This window comes from Zea mays, chromosome 10 (assembly GCF_902167145.1).
Source record: "Zea mays cultivar B73 chromosome 10, Zm-B73-REFERENCE-NAM-5.0, whole genome shotgun sequence".
Taxonomy (NCBI): Eukaryota; Viridiplantae; Streptophyta; class Magnoliopsida; order Poales; family Poaceae; genus Zea; species Zea mays.
Window position 1 is genome coordinate 97,534,109 of NC_050105.1, and position 18,306 is coordinate 97,552,414.

Below are 18,306 nucleotides of genomic sequence, written 5' to 3' on the forward strand. Positions count from 1 at the left end.
TCTCTAATTAATCATTATAATTTATAAATAACATCTTTCACCACTATATCACACCATGTTGAAGTGTGACCTTAGCAAAATATACTAAGCAACAAGAGATATTAAATCTAAGATAAGTAGGGATGAATTGATATTTGAATCATGTGTACTAAATTTTTATGTACACGAGATATGTTCTCATAAATAAAATATTGCTTGCGGCCAGACACGGTTGCTTAGAGGTTGACGAACGAGATCCATCCCAAATCCCAATCGGGTAGCCATCAATCTTGTGCAATGGTCTGCAGGAGCTTTTCTGGAAGATGATGAAAGCAAAGCAGGGAAGGAGGCGCTGGTAGGGTCGGCTCGGCAGGTCTGACTGAATTTATGTGAGGTGTGCCCGCCACGCCATCGTCGTCTTGCTCTTGCATTGCATCCCTGTGACCCTGTCCTGCCCCTGCTCCGCTCTGCCAGCCTTAGTCGTCTCCGCCCACCAAGGCACCAACGCATTAAACCCCCATTCATTAATTCATTCTTCCCTTCCTGCTACGGTGCTACCCTGCCTCTGCGGCTCTGCCTCTGCTACAGCGGCGTCGGTATGGGCGGATCGAATTCCACGGGGAGGAGGTCCGGGTCCGTCCCGCGCGCCATGCCGCCCGTGGAGGAGGTGGACATCTCCGCCGTCAGGTACAAGTCTCCCGCGCTGCAGGCGCCACACCTCACCGGCTTCTCCCTCAGGGCCTTCGTCTGGCTCATGGAGTCGCCTCTGCTCGGCCGGCTCATCACCTCCGTCCTCAAGTCGCAGAACAACATGCCGCAGGCAGGTTCCCATATCCCCTCCCTATCCCCTTGCTCGCCGCGTCGGCTCCACCCCCATTCATTCCTTATAATAATCCTTTGTATGCCGTGCCTCATCTCCTCTCTACGATTCGTTCAGATGCTGCAGCAGACGGTGATACCCGAGCGCCCCATGTACTATCCGGAGTTCCCACTGCAGGGTAAGATTAGGATACCAATAATTCTCTTCTCGATTTCGTTTCCTGCTACACTACATGTGCTTCTCCCACTGTTGGTTCACGGCAGCTCAGTTTGACGGTTGACTTTACCTTTCTTCTCACATGATTAACTTGACTTCCACATACTACATTAAAAAAAGGAACAACTTGCACATGCTAGCACTGCATTCTAAACACTAACTAAACCCAACATTTTAGGGGGAGTTTGGTTCTCCTAACTAAAGTTTAGACCGTGTCACGACGGATGTTTGAATGTCAATTACGAGTATTAAATATTATTCAATTACAAAACTAATTACACATATAAAGACTAAACGACGAGACAAATTTATTAAGCTTAATTAATTCATGATTGACAAATATTTACTGTATCATCACATGGATAAATCATGAACTAATTAGGCTTAATATGTTCGTCTTGACGTATAATGCGCATCTGTATAATAAGTTTTATAATTAGATTATATTTAATACTTCTAACTAGCATTCAAACATTTGATGTAACAGACTAAAGTTTAATTCTAGGATCCAAACACCCTTTAGGCTATAGGTGTACATTTGGCCACCCGGCCCGACCCAAGCCCGAAAAGGCTTGGCCCATTTAAATTTCGGGCCGGGCCGGGACGACCCACGACCTGGCATGTAATTGCTTAAACGTGTGTGGCTCATTTCGGGCGGCCCGAAATTATAAAAAGCCTGAAATTCAAATTTTGTCCCAAAATTCATTTTTTGGCCCGAAATTCACATCAGAGCCCTAAATTCAAAACAAATTTAATAAAACAAATAAAAGATAAGACAAATAAATTTGACCAAAAGCAAACTTAATATTTGTATTAAGTTACCAGAGTTGCAATGACTACCTCGTTTAAAAATCATTTTGTTAGAAGGAAAAAGAGTATAATCAACTCTATACAGAGTTCGTAAGTTTAGTTCATTATCTAATGTTCATAACAAAAATAAAATTACATCACATACTATAATTCAAAGCTACAAAAAACATCTAACTAGCATCATCTCTAGCTTTGTGTTCTTTATCAAGTACATGAAAGTGTGAAAATGAAGTGTTGTTTTAATGAATATATGAGCTTTTTCGTGCCTCTATATGGGCCGTTTCGTGTCTGCCTTAAACGGACTGTGATCGTGGCCGCCCATAGGCCGCGACCTCGGCCTGATATATCGGGCCGTGCTGGCCCGACACTAAAATATTTCGGGCCATGCCATGCCTGGGTCGTGTTTTTTTTCGTGCTTCGGGCCAGCCCATTAGGCCCGACCCAAATGTACACCTATACTTTAGGCCTTAGTGAAGCAAGGCTACGTCCCTTGGTCTAGGGCGAGAGATTTAGGGATTCAGAACAGAACCTTAAAACCTCATTGATGCTGAAACACATCTACCTGATGCTTAAACTGATGGAATTTAACTTTATTTGAATGCTAGCAGTAGGATACGATTCTATTGGTATATGTTGATGTGCTAAGCAAAGTTCAGATTTACACAAAGCAGAATATTACTAGAAAAGCCTTATTATAGTGCTTTAGCAGATTGATAAATGTTAGGTTTTGCTCTATGGATAATCATGATCAATTCTACTTTCTATAACTATAATTCATTGGTGTCTTGGGGTTTGGGCATCCATTCAGCCAGAATATAGTTAACCAAAAATGATGAAGGATCGATCATGGACGAGGCTGGCATGAGTTGGACCTCGATCGCCCCCAACCGGGCGGTCAGCGCCGACAGGTGGTTGAGGATCAACGTTTGGGAGTCCTGCACCTGCCGCTGGAATGCTATGAAGGAGTCCTGCTACACGGGCGCAGTGGGCGACGTGCCGGTGGTGGCTGCTGCCCCAGAGGTCGCCGGAATGGGGATCGTCGCCGAGGGGACAGACAATTGTGGAGGGTCGCTCGACATTCTAGGATCAGCGAGGTCTTCCGATACTAGATTGTTGGAAGTAGGGTTATGGAGGTAGTACGAGTAGTAGGTTTGGGGTTAGGACCAGGACTCCGGCGCTTGGGCGCCGTCGGGCTGTTAGTTGGGGAAGGTGCGGTATTGTCCACGCGATGAAAAGTAACGCCGGATGAACAACGTGTGGGTGAACAGTAGATGGGTTGGGGGAAGCACGGGCAAGATAATTGCCTGCTTGGTTTCTTCCTTAACCAAAGGGGTACAATATAACAGGCTGTGATAGCAGCCCCTAACAACTAACCAACTCTATTCAGGAGTTCCAAACTAATGCTTATCCATCTAAACAAACTAACTAATGCTTATCCATCTAAACAAACTAACTGATACTTATCCATCTAAACAAACTAACTGATTTTATTAGAGCTGCTGGGCTGCTGGTCATAACATCTGCAAAGTTTGAAAAAAGCTCCCACAAAAATCATTTATCTAGTACACACAAAGTTAAGGAAACGCGAAAAAGTCCAATCTCAGATACATCCTTGACATTCAGATTAAACAAACACAAGTGGTACTGTCATTACATGATAAAACAATGCAAGACTCGGTCTTTGTCTATTTTGTTTCCCGATGTCTTCAATAAATCTGAAACTTCACTGTTGCAGCTATGATTAACTTTGTGTGTACTACATGCATTTTTAAATGAATTTTTCAAACATTGCAGCATGATAAATTTAGTAATGGGGGTGCCCCCACCATACTTGATATTAGACCTGCACTATTTCTAAAAATGGCTTTACTCCATCGAACACTTCCTTTCTCCATGTAATCAGATGGTCAAAATCCTCTATATCCTCTGGATGATCATTTCGATAAAACAGCTTTTGCTACAATTTCTGGGTTGGTCTATTCCTACAAGTGTCATATTACTCACTATGTATTGTCATTTGTCAATTCTGGTGTTGCTGCCCCCAATTATTCAGACCCAGAGCCAGAAGTTGTTCTTGTAGATGAAGATAGGGACCCGGTGGAAAGAGTCCATGAAGCACTGCGGTGCCTTCCTCAGTATGATCCGTCAGTGCGTTGGACAACCGAGGAGAACCCCCCTTTTCTTTATTGGAAGATCCGTGACTTTGCACACGCTTACAGCTCGGGGATCACAACTCCTTCAGTTGTAAGTGGATCATCATTCGACAGAATGTTGCTAGCTTGCCCTCCTGCATCTTAATTCGATGTTTTAACTCTCATCCATGGGATAGGTTGCCGAGTATGTTATTGCAGGCATTGAAGAGTGGAACAACAAGAAGCCCCCAATGCCAATGTTGATCTATTTCAATGCAGAAGATCTCAAGAAGCAAGCTGAGGCTTCCACAAAGAGATTTCAGCGAGGTTGGCCACAAGCTCACAACTTGGCCACTCATGTTCTTCTTTGTGAACAGTTGACAATTCATGATTGTACAATTCTTATTTTCTTTGAATTCAAATGGCTTCAAGTACAAATTCCATTTTAAAATCTCGTCTGATATGTGTTGTTACTTCTGCTCAGGAAATCCGATATCCATTTTAGATGGGATCTTCGTTGCCATTAAGGATGACATCGACTGCTTCCCATATCCAACAAAGGGTTAGTTTAATTGACATCTTCCATGTTTTTTCTATGTCACTGTTCAAGAAGTACAATTGATATCCTGTTTTCATCGGATGGCAGGTGCTACAACATTCTTTGACCAAATCCATACTGTGGAGAGAGATGCAGTCTGTGTGGCTCGGTTGCGGAAATGTGGAGTTATCTTTATTGGGAAAGCAAACATGCATGAGCTAGGCCTTGGAGTAACTGGAAACAATCCAAATTATGGGTGATCAATTGTTGCACAACTGCTCAGTCTGTTAAAAATGTTCACTCCTTATGTATAATGTAGTTGTTTTTCTAGTTTAAGCCAAAGCATATATGGCCACTTTGTCAAGTTATACATGGATAAAATAAACGCTCTTCCTTTTTCCTAGGCTGACATATTTTTCTATATTATCATGCTTTTCTTCAAAATTGCTCAAAAAATATTTTCTTACTACGTCCTGGATGCAAACTCCATGACCTCGAGTAGAGTTTAGTTAAAATCAGAATTCTGGAATGAACATAAATATGATATTCAGCACTGCCATCCAATAAAGAACCTTACTCTTTTAAATCACAAAAGGAAAAGGGAAATTCACAATTTTCATTATCAGAATGATAAGATATTTTCATCTTCTGTTTTGTTCTTCAGTTCTTCTGTTATGTTTGTCACTTAATCTTCACTTTTCTTTAACTACTCTTTCAGGACAGCAAGAAATCCACATTCAGTTGATAGATATACTGGTGGTTCTTCATCTGGTCCTGCTGCATTAGTATCATCAGGATTATGCTCGATAGCAATTGGAACAGATGGTGGAGGTTTGTACATATAGAAGCCCTATATTAATTGTCACAGATTCTTATCTGTAGTCTGTCTCTGATTGATACCTTTTATCTACAACAGGTTCAGTTAGAATTCCATCTGCACTTTGTGGTATTGTTGGTTTCAAGACAACATATGGTAGGACAGATATGACTGGGTAATAAAAAGAAGTTCAATTGAATTAAATATTTACAAGACTTGTTCTTTTATATGTCATATTTGTTATATATGGATTGGACTACCTTCCAAGGTTACTAAGCTGCTCTAGTACAAGCTAGCATCCACTGTATTCTGAAACAGCTTATTGTTTTATTTTGCATGGTATTGTCCAAAATCAACCAAGTTGGACTATTTAGTTGCTGCATGCAGAGATGCAGTTATCTTATACCGAACCTCATTAGAAATCCTTCAAAGTCTTGCAATTTCTTGTTGTATGATTAGATATCTTGTTTGCAGGGTACTATGTGACTCTGGGACTGTTGAAGTTGCTTCTCCTCTTACATCATCAGTTGACGATGCTATACTAGTGTAAGGTGTAAGCTACTTAGTGTGCTACTGCTACATGATACCATGTCCCCTGCATAGGGCCGTTGAGTTTAGCTGTCTCATTGAGAAAGAAATTTTGTCATTGCTTCTTTTTGTGATACTGGGTAATATCTGCTTATCCTGTTGCTAAAACTGGATATTTGTTAAACTGTATTATATGGTACTTCAGGTATTCTGCAATAGCAGGTTCAAGACCTATGGATAAGCTTACACTTAGACCAGTAAGATATTACTCCCTCCGTTCCAAATTATAAGACATTTTGACTTTTCTAGCTTCATAGCTTTTACTAAGCACCTAGATATATAGTATGTCTAGATACAAATAGAAACTAAGAATCTAGAAATGCCAAAACGTCTTATAATTTGGGATGCAGGAAGTTGATTCTACTATTTTTTGCATTTTAAATATCAAGAATGCTGGTATGCATTTCATGGGTGTGCCGTCAGATTATACCAATCAGCCTTAGGCAGTTGGCTTTGAAATGGTATCAGATTGATTTTTTTGTTGTTCTCCATGCCTAGATAACTTTTTTTTTGCTAGATAACCTTCTCCATTGTTCCCCAGAAGTCCAGTATGACTTATAACTAAATAACCATTTTTTGCTGAGTGCTGACTATAGCACATTTGATTGAACTCACAGCATCTGCATTTATGTTTATTTCCTATTTGCAGTCGCCACTATGTGTCCCAAATTTGTTGTCTCCAGAAAACAGCAATATCCTGGGATCAGTTAAAATAGGAAAGTATACAGAGGTATGTTCGTGCACTTCAAATGTTAGTTTGGTATGTTCCTACCTATTCTCAAAATAAGTTTGCTTTTGTAGTGGTTTAATGATGTTTCTGGTCATGAGATATCGGGTACATGTGACGATGCACTTAAACTTCTCTGCAGTGCTTTCGGATGTCAAGTAAGTCCATTCTATCTCAATGACTTAGATGATAACAATGCAGGATTAATGTTTCTCTTAGTTATACATATAAGTTACAATAGATCATTCACCTTCTTATATAAAAAAGATCATTTGCCTTAAGATGGACAAGCTCTTCTCAGAATAGAAGCATCTGTGTTATGATGTGGATTTTGATGTGTATAATATAAGTTATAGTTATGTTTACATCAATCAATGCCATCAACTTCAACTAGTGGCTGTGACAAAGTTCAGACTATAAAATGTATTATGTTCATTGTGTTTGCCGTTCCTCTAATTCATAACTGATGTTGAGCTGACGAAATGGTACCTATTGTATATGCACATTCATCTCAACTAACAAGTCCTGATTTGCTTCTTTCAAGGTAGAAGAGATAACATTACCAGAGCTTGAAGAGATGCGTACTGCTCATGTTGTCTCAATTGGCTCAGAATCATTCTGTGACTTGAATCCTCATTACAAAGCAGGGTACCTATCTGTTTGATGGATACCATTTCCATAATGTTATCCCTAGCGTAGTTATGACATTTCCTTCCAAGGGGAAATCATTGGTATCTAACATGCTGAAAAATTAAGTGATTTGTTAGAATGTGCTAACTTATGCAAAATATTTTCTTTTCTGTACTATTATTCTCATTCTCCTTGTCTCTTTCAGAAGAAAAACTGAGTTTACCTTGGATACTCGAACAAGTTTGGCACTTTTTGGGTCTTTCACTGCAACTGATTATGTGGCTTCTCAAAGCATAAGGTGAACATAAGCATGCTTAGAGGTTATGAGTTCAGTTTACTTTTTAAGCTTATCTTGATTTGTGGAATTGAACCTAAACTTCGAAGTATCTGTTAATGACCTACTATTGCAATAACGATTGGGGGCTCCTGCAACTTGTGTTTGTTGTAATTGTTTTTTTTCCTATATTGTGTTAAACATGCGTTTAATGCACCTTTTGATGGGGCTTATATAGGAGGAGGATAATGCATTATCACATGGAAGCTTTCAAGAAGGTCAATGTCATAGCAACTCCTACAACTGGGTAATAAATGCAGAAGTTTTCTTTATCACATGAAAATATTACATTTTAAAAGTTTCTCGAACTACTCTAAAAAATCCAATGCTATTATTTCACATAGACGACATGCTTCATGCAGTAGTGAGAGCAGTTTATCCCTTCCACAGACCTCACTCATGTGGGAGCCTCTGACACTATGTTTACACTATTTTTCGCATGACATGGAGATGTGGTCGGTTAACGGGTTGTAGATGGAGGGCCAAGGAGTGGCTCTGGGACCAGGACCACTGCCACCACCATGACCGCTCGTCCATCGTCAGCCACCCCAGAATGCCCCTAGTCCCAGGCGGGTGGGGAGGAGATGGAGGGTCGTAGATGGGAGGGGGGCGGGTAGGCACGACGAAGAACCCACAGAGATGTGAGTGGAGGAGGGCAGGCGTGATGTGTGGCCCCCAGGTGTAGAGCTTTAGAGGGCAGTGGCGACGTTGGAGCAAGGGGTCAGCCCCTTGGTGAGCTCCTCAACGATGAGGTCGTTGCGGACCTTGTGGAAAGATGGGAACAGGACCGAGCAAGTGATCCAAGTGTGGAGGTGATCGTAGAGCTCGTCATGGGCGTAGCTACTAGGTGGTCCAGGTGGGTCGCGGCATACCCTAAGCCGGCCCACTAGTCCACCGAGGCTCAGACAAAACTGACACCAGCTACGCGGCTATGCCATTGCTTGATGTTTGGACTATTTCACGTGCAACTAGGCCCGTTTTAGTGTATTTTATGCTTGATGTTTAAACTATTTCATATTATATTTTCATTGCCATGTATGCACTTATGGAATTAATGTTAAATCTATAGTTTCATATGCTATTCTTATCTCTATATTTTGAATTATATACCAAATCATTATGGATTATACTAAATTATTTATGAAAAAAATTCTTATGGCATACCTCATGAAAAAATCCTAGCTACGCCACTGGCGATTGTTGAGGCTGCAGAGGAGGTTGCAAAATGAGCTTGCAATCGGAAACGAGCTCCTCGAGGTCAGAGAGGGAGGTCGTCATGCCCTTCATCTGACAGTAGTATTCAGTGACAGAGAGGCCCCTTGTACAAAAGTCCGAAAGGCAACATCGAGGTGGAGAGATCTTCATAGTTACCGAGGAACTCCTTGATAGCGACCGAAGCCTAACGGGTAGTGCCACCGCACTCACGAATCACATCATGCATCTCAACAGTGACGGTCCCGATGATCCACGAAAGAACCACACTATCCATCAGGCGTTGGGATGGGATAGTGAGGAAAATGGTGTCGGTGAGGACGTGGTCATCCAAGGCGTAGAGCTAGAGGGCGAGGAGGACAGGGTCACGCCAGCGGGTGTAGGTGGAGGAAGTCGGGTCGAGGACGACGGGAGCCAGAGAGCAGATGTTCTGGACACCCGCTGCCTGGGCGTGAAGGTTAACGATGATGGTGGCCTCGTACTCCGAGGGAGGAGCGACCACTGGAGGCGTCGGGATGGGCTTGACGACGGGGGAGCCGAGCAAGTGATGTTCAACATCAACCAACTGTAGGGCGAGGGCATTCGTCGTGTTGCGCTCGTGCTCTTAGGCGAGGGCAGCATCACGTTCGTGTTCCCGAGCAGCGGCAACAGTCACCGTGGCAACAGTGAGGGCCACGAACAAGGTGGAGCGAGCGTTAGCGACGGCGGAGGAGAGGGGCGCCGCAACAGGGGCGGGGGCGCTGGGAACGCACTAGGCGCCAACGTGGAAGGGAAACGGTGCCATCGATGCAAGCGCAAACGACGCATTGGTGGTATGCGCGGGCGTGATACAAGCTACAGGGGCGGAGGCGGCCGACGCAGGGGTGGGCAGGGTCGACGTGAGGACGGGCGCGACCAGCGCATGGCCGGCGGGGATGGCCAAAGTGAGGGTGGGCGCGGTTGTAGCCACCGTGGACTAGCAGCAGAGCGAAGGGGAGGGGAGGAGGGAGAAGGAGCGGGCGTGCGGGTAACGGCGGCCAGGTGCTAGGGAAGGGAGGGAGGGGGAGAAAGCAACAGGCTAGATACCATGTTGAAAACCCTAACTCTAAAATGGGACAGGCTATTGCGTATATATATTAGAGAGGGAAATACATGGGCTGAGCCATGGCCCATTATAACAACAAACACACACAATAATCTAACACCCATTCCTAGGCTACAAGCCTTTGCACCGTAGTTGCATTGTTGTCACCGTTCCACAGAAAGGAGCGACGGCTGTGGTCCATTGCATTGAGCCGGAAGTTGGTGCAAAACCTGAGGAAGTTTGATCTCTCCTCAGTGGAGTATAACGTAAAAGAGATCTTTAGAGTTATATCTTATCTAGAAATAAATCAATGTGGAGGGGTGGAGCTTGGTTACCAAGCTGGCCCATGTCCCTCCTGCTCAATGTGTTCTCCACTATCTTATCTAAACAGTAACTTTGATACTATTTGTTGGTGGTTAATGCTCAATTATGTAGACTGCCGCCCTCCGCCTTCCCTCTTTGTTCCTTTAGTAAATTTCCAACACTGTCAGTGTGGTATAGAAATAGTTAGATATGTAGTTGTAGCCTAAGTGGAGCACATAATTCTAGACAATATCCCTGAATTGATCTTTGTCAATACGCTTTTAAAATAGACAGGGATAAGTGACATGTGATCTACAAGTATATATCTATGTTATTCTACATCAAGAAGCCTTGTGTTGCTGTAAAAACTAAGCAAGTGTGCTGTTTTTCCAGCATTACTGCTCCAAAAATACCTCCAAGTGCTCTGAAGTCAGGAGAGTCAGATTATGTTGTGTCAGGTAAACTGGGAGCAGGATGCTCAGTGTCAGTATGGTTGTTTGTTCTACAGAGATCCCACACGCGTATTCTAACATTGGCCTTTATTTGCAGCTTACTTGATGCGATTCATCATAGCAGGGAACCTTCTTGGTCTCCCAGCAATAACTGTGCCTGTAAGTGGTATCATCCTGGATTAATATAGATCAGAGGCAGAAAAAAGCTATACTTTGGTGACATGTCGCTCTCTTTGTCAGGTTGGTCATGACAAGCAGGGGCTTCCTATAGGTTTGCAACTGATAGGTCGTCCATGGGGCGAGGCAAGCTTACTGAGGGTGGCTTCTGCAGTGGAGGTACTGTACTGTACTGTACATACGAATCGTTTGCTTTCGGTAGTTGTGGTTGCAGCAGAGAACCTGGTCATATAATCATGTCCACTAAGTTTAGATTTGGTTGCTGCCGCTTAGTACTCCCTCTATTTCCAAATTATAAGATATTTTTGGGCACGTACACGATAAAACATGAAAGAGTTGATTTACAAGGTAGAGAAGTATTTAGTACCGCAGTGTAAATAAACAAAGTTAAAAAGCTGCACAGCTTGGTTATGAGAAGGGAAGTTTAAATTTAAGCATGAATGTCAAGGGAATAAGCATGCTTTTGGTGAAGCTTTTACTCGTGAGTATGTTTGTGCTTGTAGGACTCTGGGAAATTAAATAATAATTAGAACATGTGCATGAATAAATAGTTCCCTCTGCTTGCTTGCAGGAGCTGTGTCTGAAGAAACGGAAGCGACCCTCTGCATTTTATGACATTTTGAAGGCCTGAATCGTCGTTGTATACATAATCACGGTGTTTTGCGATGACATGAGTATGTATGATGAAAAGTGTGGGTGAGAGTGACTGAGGAGAGTTTCATGTCCTCAAGTTGTAAAATACTGTCATCGTCACCATGATGCTGATGTCATTAGAGCTGAACGTGCAAATAGCATATAGGCGTGAATGTTGTCGTGACCTTTCTTTCTACCTGCTCTCAAGGTTTTTTCTAAAAAAAAAAGTAAATTTAAAAAATGCTGATCCTGATCATATCAATACGGAAGGGCATTTCCGGTACTAGTAAAAACGGACGGGTGATGGGCATGTGCAAATGCGAACCAGCCACTTGTCCTAGCTAGCTACCAACTCTGGATTCGTACGGGCGGCGTGGCAACCGCCCTATTCCACGGAGACAGAGCTTGCGGCTGGTGCCACCTCCACTTCCACCATTGATTGGCACGAGACTATGCGCACCACCATTCTATTGATACGTGTCGCTGCAGCAAAGTCAAAGACATCAACTGCTAATATTTCTCATCTTTAAAGAGTAGTAAAAAATCTTCCAAAACCAAGACGTGATAGCGGTGCCATACGCGGAAGGGCTTCTGCCAGAACTCCGTCAAACACGATGTCACCTGCGATGGCAACCTTATCAACGCCAGGTTCTTCAATAGAACATGCTGCTCAGCAATCTGACTGGTGGATACAAACTAGACACGCGACTTAGAGATACAAACTAACATAGAGATACAAACTAGACGCGCGACATAGGGCCACGACCCCCCATACGCTCTCCACCGCCAGCCTCCTCGGCTACACCACCGGCACCGCCAAGGGTGGCGCGCCGTGTGCACGCGTTGCCGCTTACAAGTGGAGTGCGTCGTCGCCGACGTCCTCGCTAGTTTCGAGTTCGTCATCTATATCGACGTCGTCTACCTAATTTCTTCTCTACTACTATAATAGCTATAATATGAGAGTTTATATAAAAAATAAGATGAAATTATGTATAAGTGAGTGTTTAAACCTTGATTGTTGGTTTCACATTCACACCCACATTGTTGGTTTCACATTCACACCCACCTAATCAATAAAAAACAAATATTTATGCTTTATTAAAATAGAATTTATCCTATGTCATATATATACCATAGCAATGCACGGGTATATGACTAGTCCACCATTATTCTACAGTTTGATTAATTTGGGAGAGCTCGCGAGCCGAAACGAGCCGGCTCGACTCGGTTCACTAGACCAACGAGCTTGAAAATCTAGCTCGGCTTACAAGTCAAACCATCGTGAGCTTCATATACTTTAGCTTTTTTTTACTTTACGAGTCTCGAGAGCCCTAGCCGCCGCAGCCTAAACAGCTAGTTTAAGTCGAGGCGAATATCTATTATCGAAGTGATTTTGTAGGCTTCGCTCTTTGCACATCTCACGAAGTGATGCTTCTATCCTCAACAAAGTATTTTCTGTAGATAATAAAGAAATCCTTAATTAACTTTGAAGCATCGAGAACTGCATTTATCTGAAGTCGAAAAGAGGACGAAGAGTTAAAGTTGACATCCTTGCCCAGGAAGGAGGTTCTAGTTTGATGATAAAATGCTAGGCAGAGGGAGAACCACGTGGCGAATAATAGTACAGTAAGTACAAAAAAAAAGACTTTCATGTTTTTGCAAACCATTGAAAATCGAGGAAATATATAATAACAACAACAATAACAATAATTGGTTGAAAAAAAAGAAGGGCGTTTCCGTTGTGCGCGTGCAGCTGCCACCTCCACCTTTTCTCGTTCTGTCGCCGCCTCCACTTCCACCATCCCAGGCCCTCTATCGTCCCTCAGTCCGCTGCCGGTGCCGGTGCCGCATCGGGTAGTTCAGCGGCGGCGGCGCTGCTGATCAGGTGGTGCCCAGGCCGTCCACGGACCGAGCCCTCTCGTCCTCGTCCGACGCGAGGGCAATCACCCACCCGGGACGCCTTCCGAAGCGGCATCCCTCCTCTGGCCAACGTCCCAGCAACGAGTGAGCATCCACCCGACTTAGATTAGCAGATTCGTTTCCTCTGGTTCCTTCATGGACGCATGCTGAAATGGATTGCTAATTAATGCTATTGTGGGTTGTTCATTACTGATTGATGAGTACTATACATTACCTGACATGCCGTCACACCACAAACTTCCTTGCTTTACTCAATTACTCAGTGTACAATTGGCGCATCAAAATTAAAAATGGACTTGCTGCTGTGATTTATTCATGCTTGGATCGATTCAGGTGGCACAAGTACTAACTTTTTTTAGCAGTTCAATGGGCACATCCATTCCATGCAACCGGCAACCCTTTTCATTTTCCTTCGTCATCATGTGCTAATCCATAACAAAGCATTGCAGATCATGCTTTATTTCTCTGGAGTAATTAGCTTTTTTTAGGAATGGTAATTAACCGTTTTAAAGAGAAATACTTCTTCGTTTATACCCTGCTTTGCATATGTCTCCATGAGCACAAGTATAACAATGGCGCCATATCAACTGTACAGAGCTCACTGATGCGATATGGAACAACTGCTTCCTAGACAAGCTCGCCTTCAGGTATCGAAGTCGAACCAAAGGAGGTTGAAGCCATGGCCCTCATCGTAGCTGCAGCTGGAGGAAACCTTCTTGTCAGAAAGTTGGTCAATTTAACTCCCTCGCAAGTAATCACCTATGTTCTTTGCCCCTTTACTCTCTTTTTTTGTTGCCATTCCTGCCCTTCTGTATATTATTGCCAGTTAGATTATGATCCCTGGAGCTAATCCTCTCAGCTCATTTGCATGCAATAAGCTATCGGCATCCATTATTAATGTCTTATGATCATATAGTCCATCCTGTTGCCCATTCGGTCCTTTGCATACATTCCATGCACACGACACAGACACACATATCTAGTTGCTAATATTGCTGTTTCCTTGCCATGTTACTGTATGTAGACATGATGAGGAGCGAAGTAATTGAGGCTGGAAAGCTAGTGAACCTGTGGAATGAATGGGGGCTACAGATCCTGGTCATTGCAAGCTTCGGGTTACAAGTATTCCTCCTCGTTTTCGGAGGAGTCCGCCGTCATAGCAACTCCACTGCCCTGACGTTCTTCCTCTGGTCGGCATACCTACTGGCCGATTCCACAGCGATATACACCCTGGGCCACCTATCTGTTGACAGTATGTCAGACGAGCACCAGCTGGTGGCATTCTGGGCGCCGTTCCTATTGCTGCACCTCGGTGGCCCAGACAACATCACAGCGTATGCACTCGAGGACAATGCGCTCTGGCTACGCCACCTGCAAACTCTCGCCGTGCAGGTCCTAGGAGCTGCTTATGTGATATACGAGTACATCGCCAGCAGAGGGGCATTGCTTTTTCTGGCCTCCTTGTCCATGTTCTTTGCCGGTCTTCTCAAGTATGGCGAGAGGATATGGGCTCTCAAGTGTGGCAACATCAGCAGCATCCGCAGCAGCATCAGCATCCGGAAGATCAAGACTGACCCTTATCAGCTATTGACTTTGGGTACTAGCGAAGAGGATTTGCTGCTTGGAGCCCACTCCCAGTTTGATATCTGCAAAGGTGTCTTCGCCGATATCATAATGCTACCAAATCCCTTAGTTCGTTCACAGCCTAAACCACGTTCCGTGATATCTTATCTGGGAGAGGATCTATACAAGTTGGTTGAGATGGAGCTGTCTCTGATGTATGACTTCCTGTACACTAAGGCAGCAGTGATCCACACATGGTATGGCTTCTGCATCCATTTCATCTCGCTGTTTGGCACAGCCACCACATTCCTTTTGTTTCAGCTCAGTATCAGCAACAGTGGAAATCGGTACAGCAGAGTGGATGTGGCTATCAGTTATGTTTTACTGGTTGGGGCTTTGGTCTTGGAAATCATATCAGTGTGCAGAGCTGTACTATCCACCTGGACATGTTCTTTGTTGCACCGCAGGGGCAGGGGATGGGAGTGGTCTCTCCACATTGTCACTTCCCTTGGTCAGCGTGTCCATCCAGCAAGTAGGAGACTCTGGTCGGGCTCCATTGGGCAGTACAACTTGTTCCACCTGTGCACCCGCAACACCAACGAGATAGGGAGCAGACTAGCAACGAAACTGGGGCTCGAGGACTGGTGGAACAAGATGCACTTCTCCGGAACTTTCCCACACGCTAACTCGTCTTTGTCAATACAAGATATCAAGAAATTGGTTCTGCAAGCACTGCGAAGCAAAGAGCAAGCACTGCAACACCAGGATACTGATTTGAACTCAAGAGGCAGCTTTATACTGAAACGTATGGAGGCCTACAAAGACTTTGCTCGCTGGAGCGTCAACATTGACTTCGACGAGAGCATCCTTGTTTGGCACATTGCAACCGAGGTGTTCATCAGGAAATCCAAGGCCAGACATGCAAAAGAACTCCTTGAGGCTACTGAGGTACTATCCAACTACTTGATGTTCTTGCTGGTGGTAAAACCTAACATGCTACCAGGCGCTGCGCGGCATAACATACATCTCACCTCCTGCGAACAACTAGAAGGACACTGTCGAACGCGATTTGGTGATAAGGACAACCCAGTGGCGCCATCCCCTGTAAGCTGGAACCCGTACTATATTCTTAAGGAATTGTTCCACCATGATGGTCCCAGTTGCTCCAGGATACCACGGAGGGAGAAGCTTGCAGAGGTGGCCTGGAGTTTCTCCCAATTTGCACTGGTATGGGCTGAGTGGGCCTCAAGCACATTCATTTGTTTGAAAATATGTTTCTTTTTCTTGGAACAATGGCCCAAATTGTGCCTCACTTAACTGTTTGCGTCTCTCAATTTGCAGGTATAACTTCCCTGATCATTCAACTGAAACACATTTCGTTGGTAAATATGTTTGAAGATATAGAACATGTTAAACAACCTTTTGTTTTCATACTTGCTGATTTCACTAATAGAACCAGCACATGCCTTTATTCAGAGCTGCACCAAATTGATTCTCTTCGAGTGAAATTCCATTCATAGTGGATCATCTGAATTTTATTTCTTGACTTCATTTGACTATTCTACAATGAATTTCAAAGAAGGCAATATCTGTTTTTTTAGATAGACCTTGGTCTAACAAAGTTCATACTAAAGTTCAGGGTGCATTAGTTTTATTTAATTCTCCTTATTTGTCTCAGGGATCAGTAAAGGCACCAAATCCACATGGGGACTCCATCCGTGACAGTGCTAATATGTATGCAATCTTGCTCGCCAACGAGCTTCTGAGCATAGAGTTGCAGTGGCAGGATCAGCGTGACACTTTGGAACTGATCCTGGGGGTGTGGGTGGAGATGTCGTTGTATGCTGCGGATCATTGCAGCCAAGAGTCCCATGCCAGGCAGCTCAGTAATGGCTGCGAATTCATTACCATCGTGTCGTTGCTGGCACACCACTTCAAGTACTACTCTGGGGCCTTCAGGGGCGCCGACAACCTTGGAGAAGATAAACCCGCTAGTGAAAATAAACCCGTTACTGTAAATAATCCCATGAGTGAAAATTGTGGGAACTTGGTTTAGATGAGTTCGCACAATTTTCATTTGAAATGACCTCTCTGTCAGTTCAGGGAAAAACCTGAGGATTCATGACTCCAAACAAGAGTAAATATATTTATCTGTCGATGAACATAGTAATTAAAGTGCTAGGATTCATCAATGTTAGCTTTGGACTCTACATTCAACAGTTTGTAAGGTGAGTCTGACTGTGTGTGTGTGTGACATGCTCATATATCTTCCATGATCAAGGTAATGATCGGCGTTGAGTGTGTTGCTCAACCGCCATTATACAATATGCAATTATTATTAGATAATTATCAACGAGATTCCTGAATTATATTTTTGGATGGAGGGAGTAGTATTTAAAGAAGAGCCTTGCATGCAATTTCTTTTTGTTTGAATAATGTTTTCAACTTAAATTCGATCAGACTTGTGAGTCATTTTCATAAACCAACACTAAAGATAAAATCCATGTTTCTTACTTGGAAACCCCGAACAAACACCACTAGCACGAGGCGCTCGCGTTGACGTCGTTCATCGACGACGAGAAGAAGCTTGGCGACTGCCAGTTCAACCTCTGGAAGCAGTACTATGTGCCCGCATGCGTCGCTGTGTTCGGCAAGCTCCGCCGCAGCCGCCGCTTGGACGCGGTCCAGAGCGGCTGCACCGTGCTATCCATCTCAAACAGGGGGACCTCATGGTCGTCACCAACACCGGCGACTCTCGGGTTGTTCTGGGCACCGCATCCGACAACGGCGTCGTCACACCGTACAACTCATCATCACCTGAAGCTCAACCTGCCACATAAGTCACTACTGACCGGCCATGAATTCTTGTGTGGTAGGACGACAGGGCCCAATCGGCATCCGAATAACCAATTAAATCAAATGTGGATCCCCGAGGGTACCAAAGCCCAAACTTAGGAGTATAAACTAAATATCTCAAGATTCGTTTTACGGCCGTAAGGTGAGCTTCCTTAGGGTCGGCTTGGAATCTTGCACACATGCATACGGAAAGCATAATATCCGGTCGAGATGCACATAAGTAGAGTAAAGAACCTATCATCAACCGGTATACCTTTTGATCTACGGATTTACCTCCCGTGTCGAGGTCGAAATGCCCATTGGTTCCCATGGGTGTCTTGATGGGCTTGGCATCCTTCATCCCAAACTTGGTTAGAATGTCTTAAATATACTTCGTTTGGCTAATGAAGGTACCCTCTTGCAGTTGCTTCACTTGAAATCCCAAGAAGTACTTCAACTCCCCCATCATCGACATCTTGAATTTTTGTGTCATGATCCTACTAAATTTCTCACAAGTAGATTCGTTAGTAGACCCAAATATAATATCATCAACATAA

The 18,306-nt window shown here is 43.9% G+C and overlaps 2 protein-coding genes across 7 annotated transcripts; both read left to right on the forward strand.

The window, feature by feature from the left end:
* Nucleotides 1-222: 222 nt before the first annotated feature.
* Nucleotides 223-11,625, forward strand: LOC100273756 (uncharacterized). The gene is made up of 19 exons (XM_020545763.3): nucleotides 223-799; nucleotides 917-977; nucleotides 3,879-4,069; nucleotides 4,155-4,284; nucleotides 4,442-4,519; nucleotides 4,604-4,751; nucleotides 5,214-5,326; nucleotides 5,412-5,487; nucleotides 5,787-5,858; nucleotides 6,046-6,097; nucleotides 6,550-6,630; nucleotides 6,702-6,785; nucleotides 7,172-7,275; nucleotides 7,463-7,555; nucleotides 7,770-7,838; nucleotides 10,563-10,627; nucleotides 10,719-10,780; nucleotides 10,862-10,957; nucleotides 11,370-11,625. Exons 1-19 carry the CDS (start codon nucleotides 578-580, stop codon nucleotides 11,427-11,429), a joined length of 1,857 nt encoding a protein of 618 aa, XP_020401352.1. The 5' UTR covers nucleotides 223-577; the 3' UTR covers nucleotides 11,430-11,625.
* Nucleotides 11,626-13,072: 1,447 nt separating this feature from the next.
* LOC100383473 (putative protein of unknown function (DUF594) domain family protein) lies at nucleotides 13,073-17,280 on the forward strand. 6 transcript variants are annotated; one of them, XM_008663979.3, is made up of 6 exons: nucleotides 13,073-13,435; nucleotides 13,947-14,102; nucleotides 14,376-16,018; nucleotides 16,084-16,141; nucleotides 16,256-16,296; nucleotides 16,593-17,280. In XM_008663979.3, exons 3-6 carry the CDS (start codon nucleotides 14,378-14,380, stop codon nucleotides 16,968-16,970), a joined length of 2,118 nt encoding a protein of 705 aa, XP_008662201.1. In that variant the 5' UTR covers nucleotides 13,073-13,435; nucleotides 13,947-14,102; nucleotides 14,376-14,377; the 3' UTR covers nucleotides 16,971-17,280. The 6 variants fall into 6 exon arrangements, with proteins under 6 accessions (XP_008662201.1, XP_008662202.1, XP_008662204.1 ...); XM_008663980.3 differs by lacking the exon at nucleotides 16,256-16,296 and having other exon boundaries at nucleotides 14,376-15,862; nucleotides 15,963-16,018; XM_008663982.4 differs by having other exon boundaries at nucleotides 14,376-16,141; nucleotides 16,593-17,255.
* Nucleotides 17,281-18,306: the final 1,026 nt, after the last annotated feature.

Excerpts from the sequence above, each read along its gene's own strand:
- LOC100383473 (NM_001176121.1), top strand. The coding sequence starts at position 14,378 with ATGATGAGGAGCGAAGTAATTGAGGCTGGAAAGCTAGTGAACCTGTGG. Across the intron at positions 16,142-16,592 it reads GTTTCTCCCAATTTGCACTG|GGATCAGTAAAGGCACCAAA; the intron begins GTATGGGCTGAG and ends TATTTGTCTCAG.
- LOC100273756 (XM_020545763.3), top strand. The coding sequence starts at position 578 with ATGGGCGGATCGAATTCCACGGGGAGGAGGTCCGGGTCCGTCCCGCGC. Across the intron at positions 4,520-4,603 it reads CTTCCCATATCCAACAAAGG|GTGCTACAACATTCTTTGAC; the intron begins GTTAGTTTAATT and ends ATCGGATGGCAG. Across the intron at positions 6,786-7,171 it reads GCAGTGCTTTCGGATGTCAA|GTAGAAGAGATAACATTACC; the intron begins GTAAGTCCATTC and ends GCTTCTTTCAAG.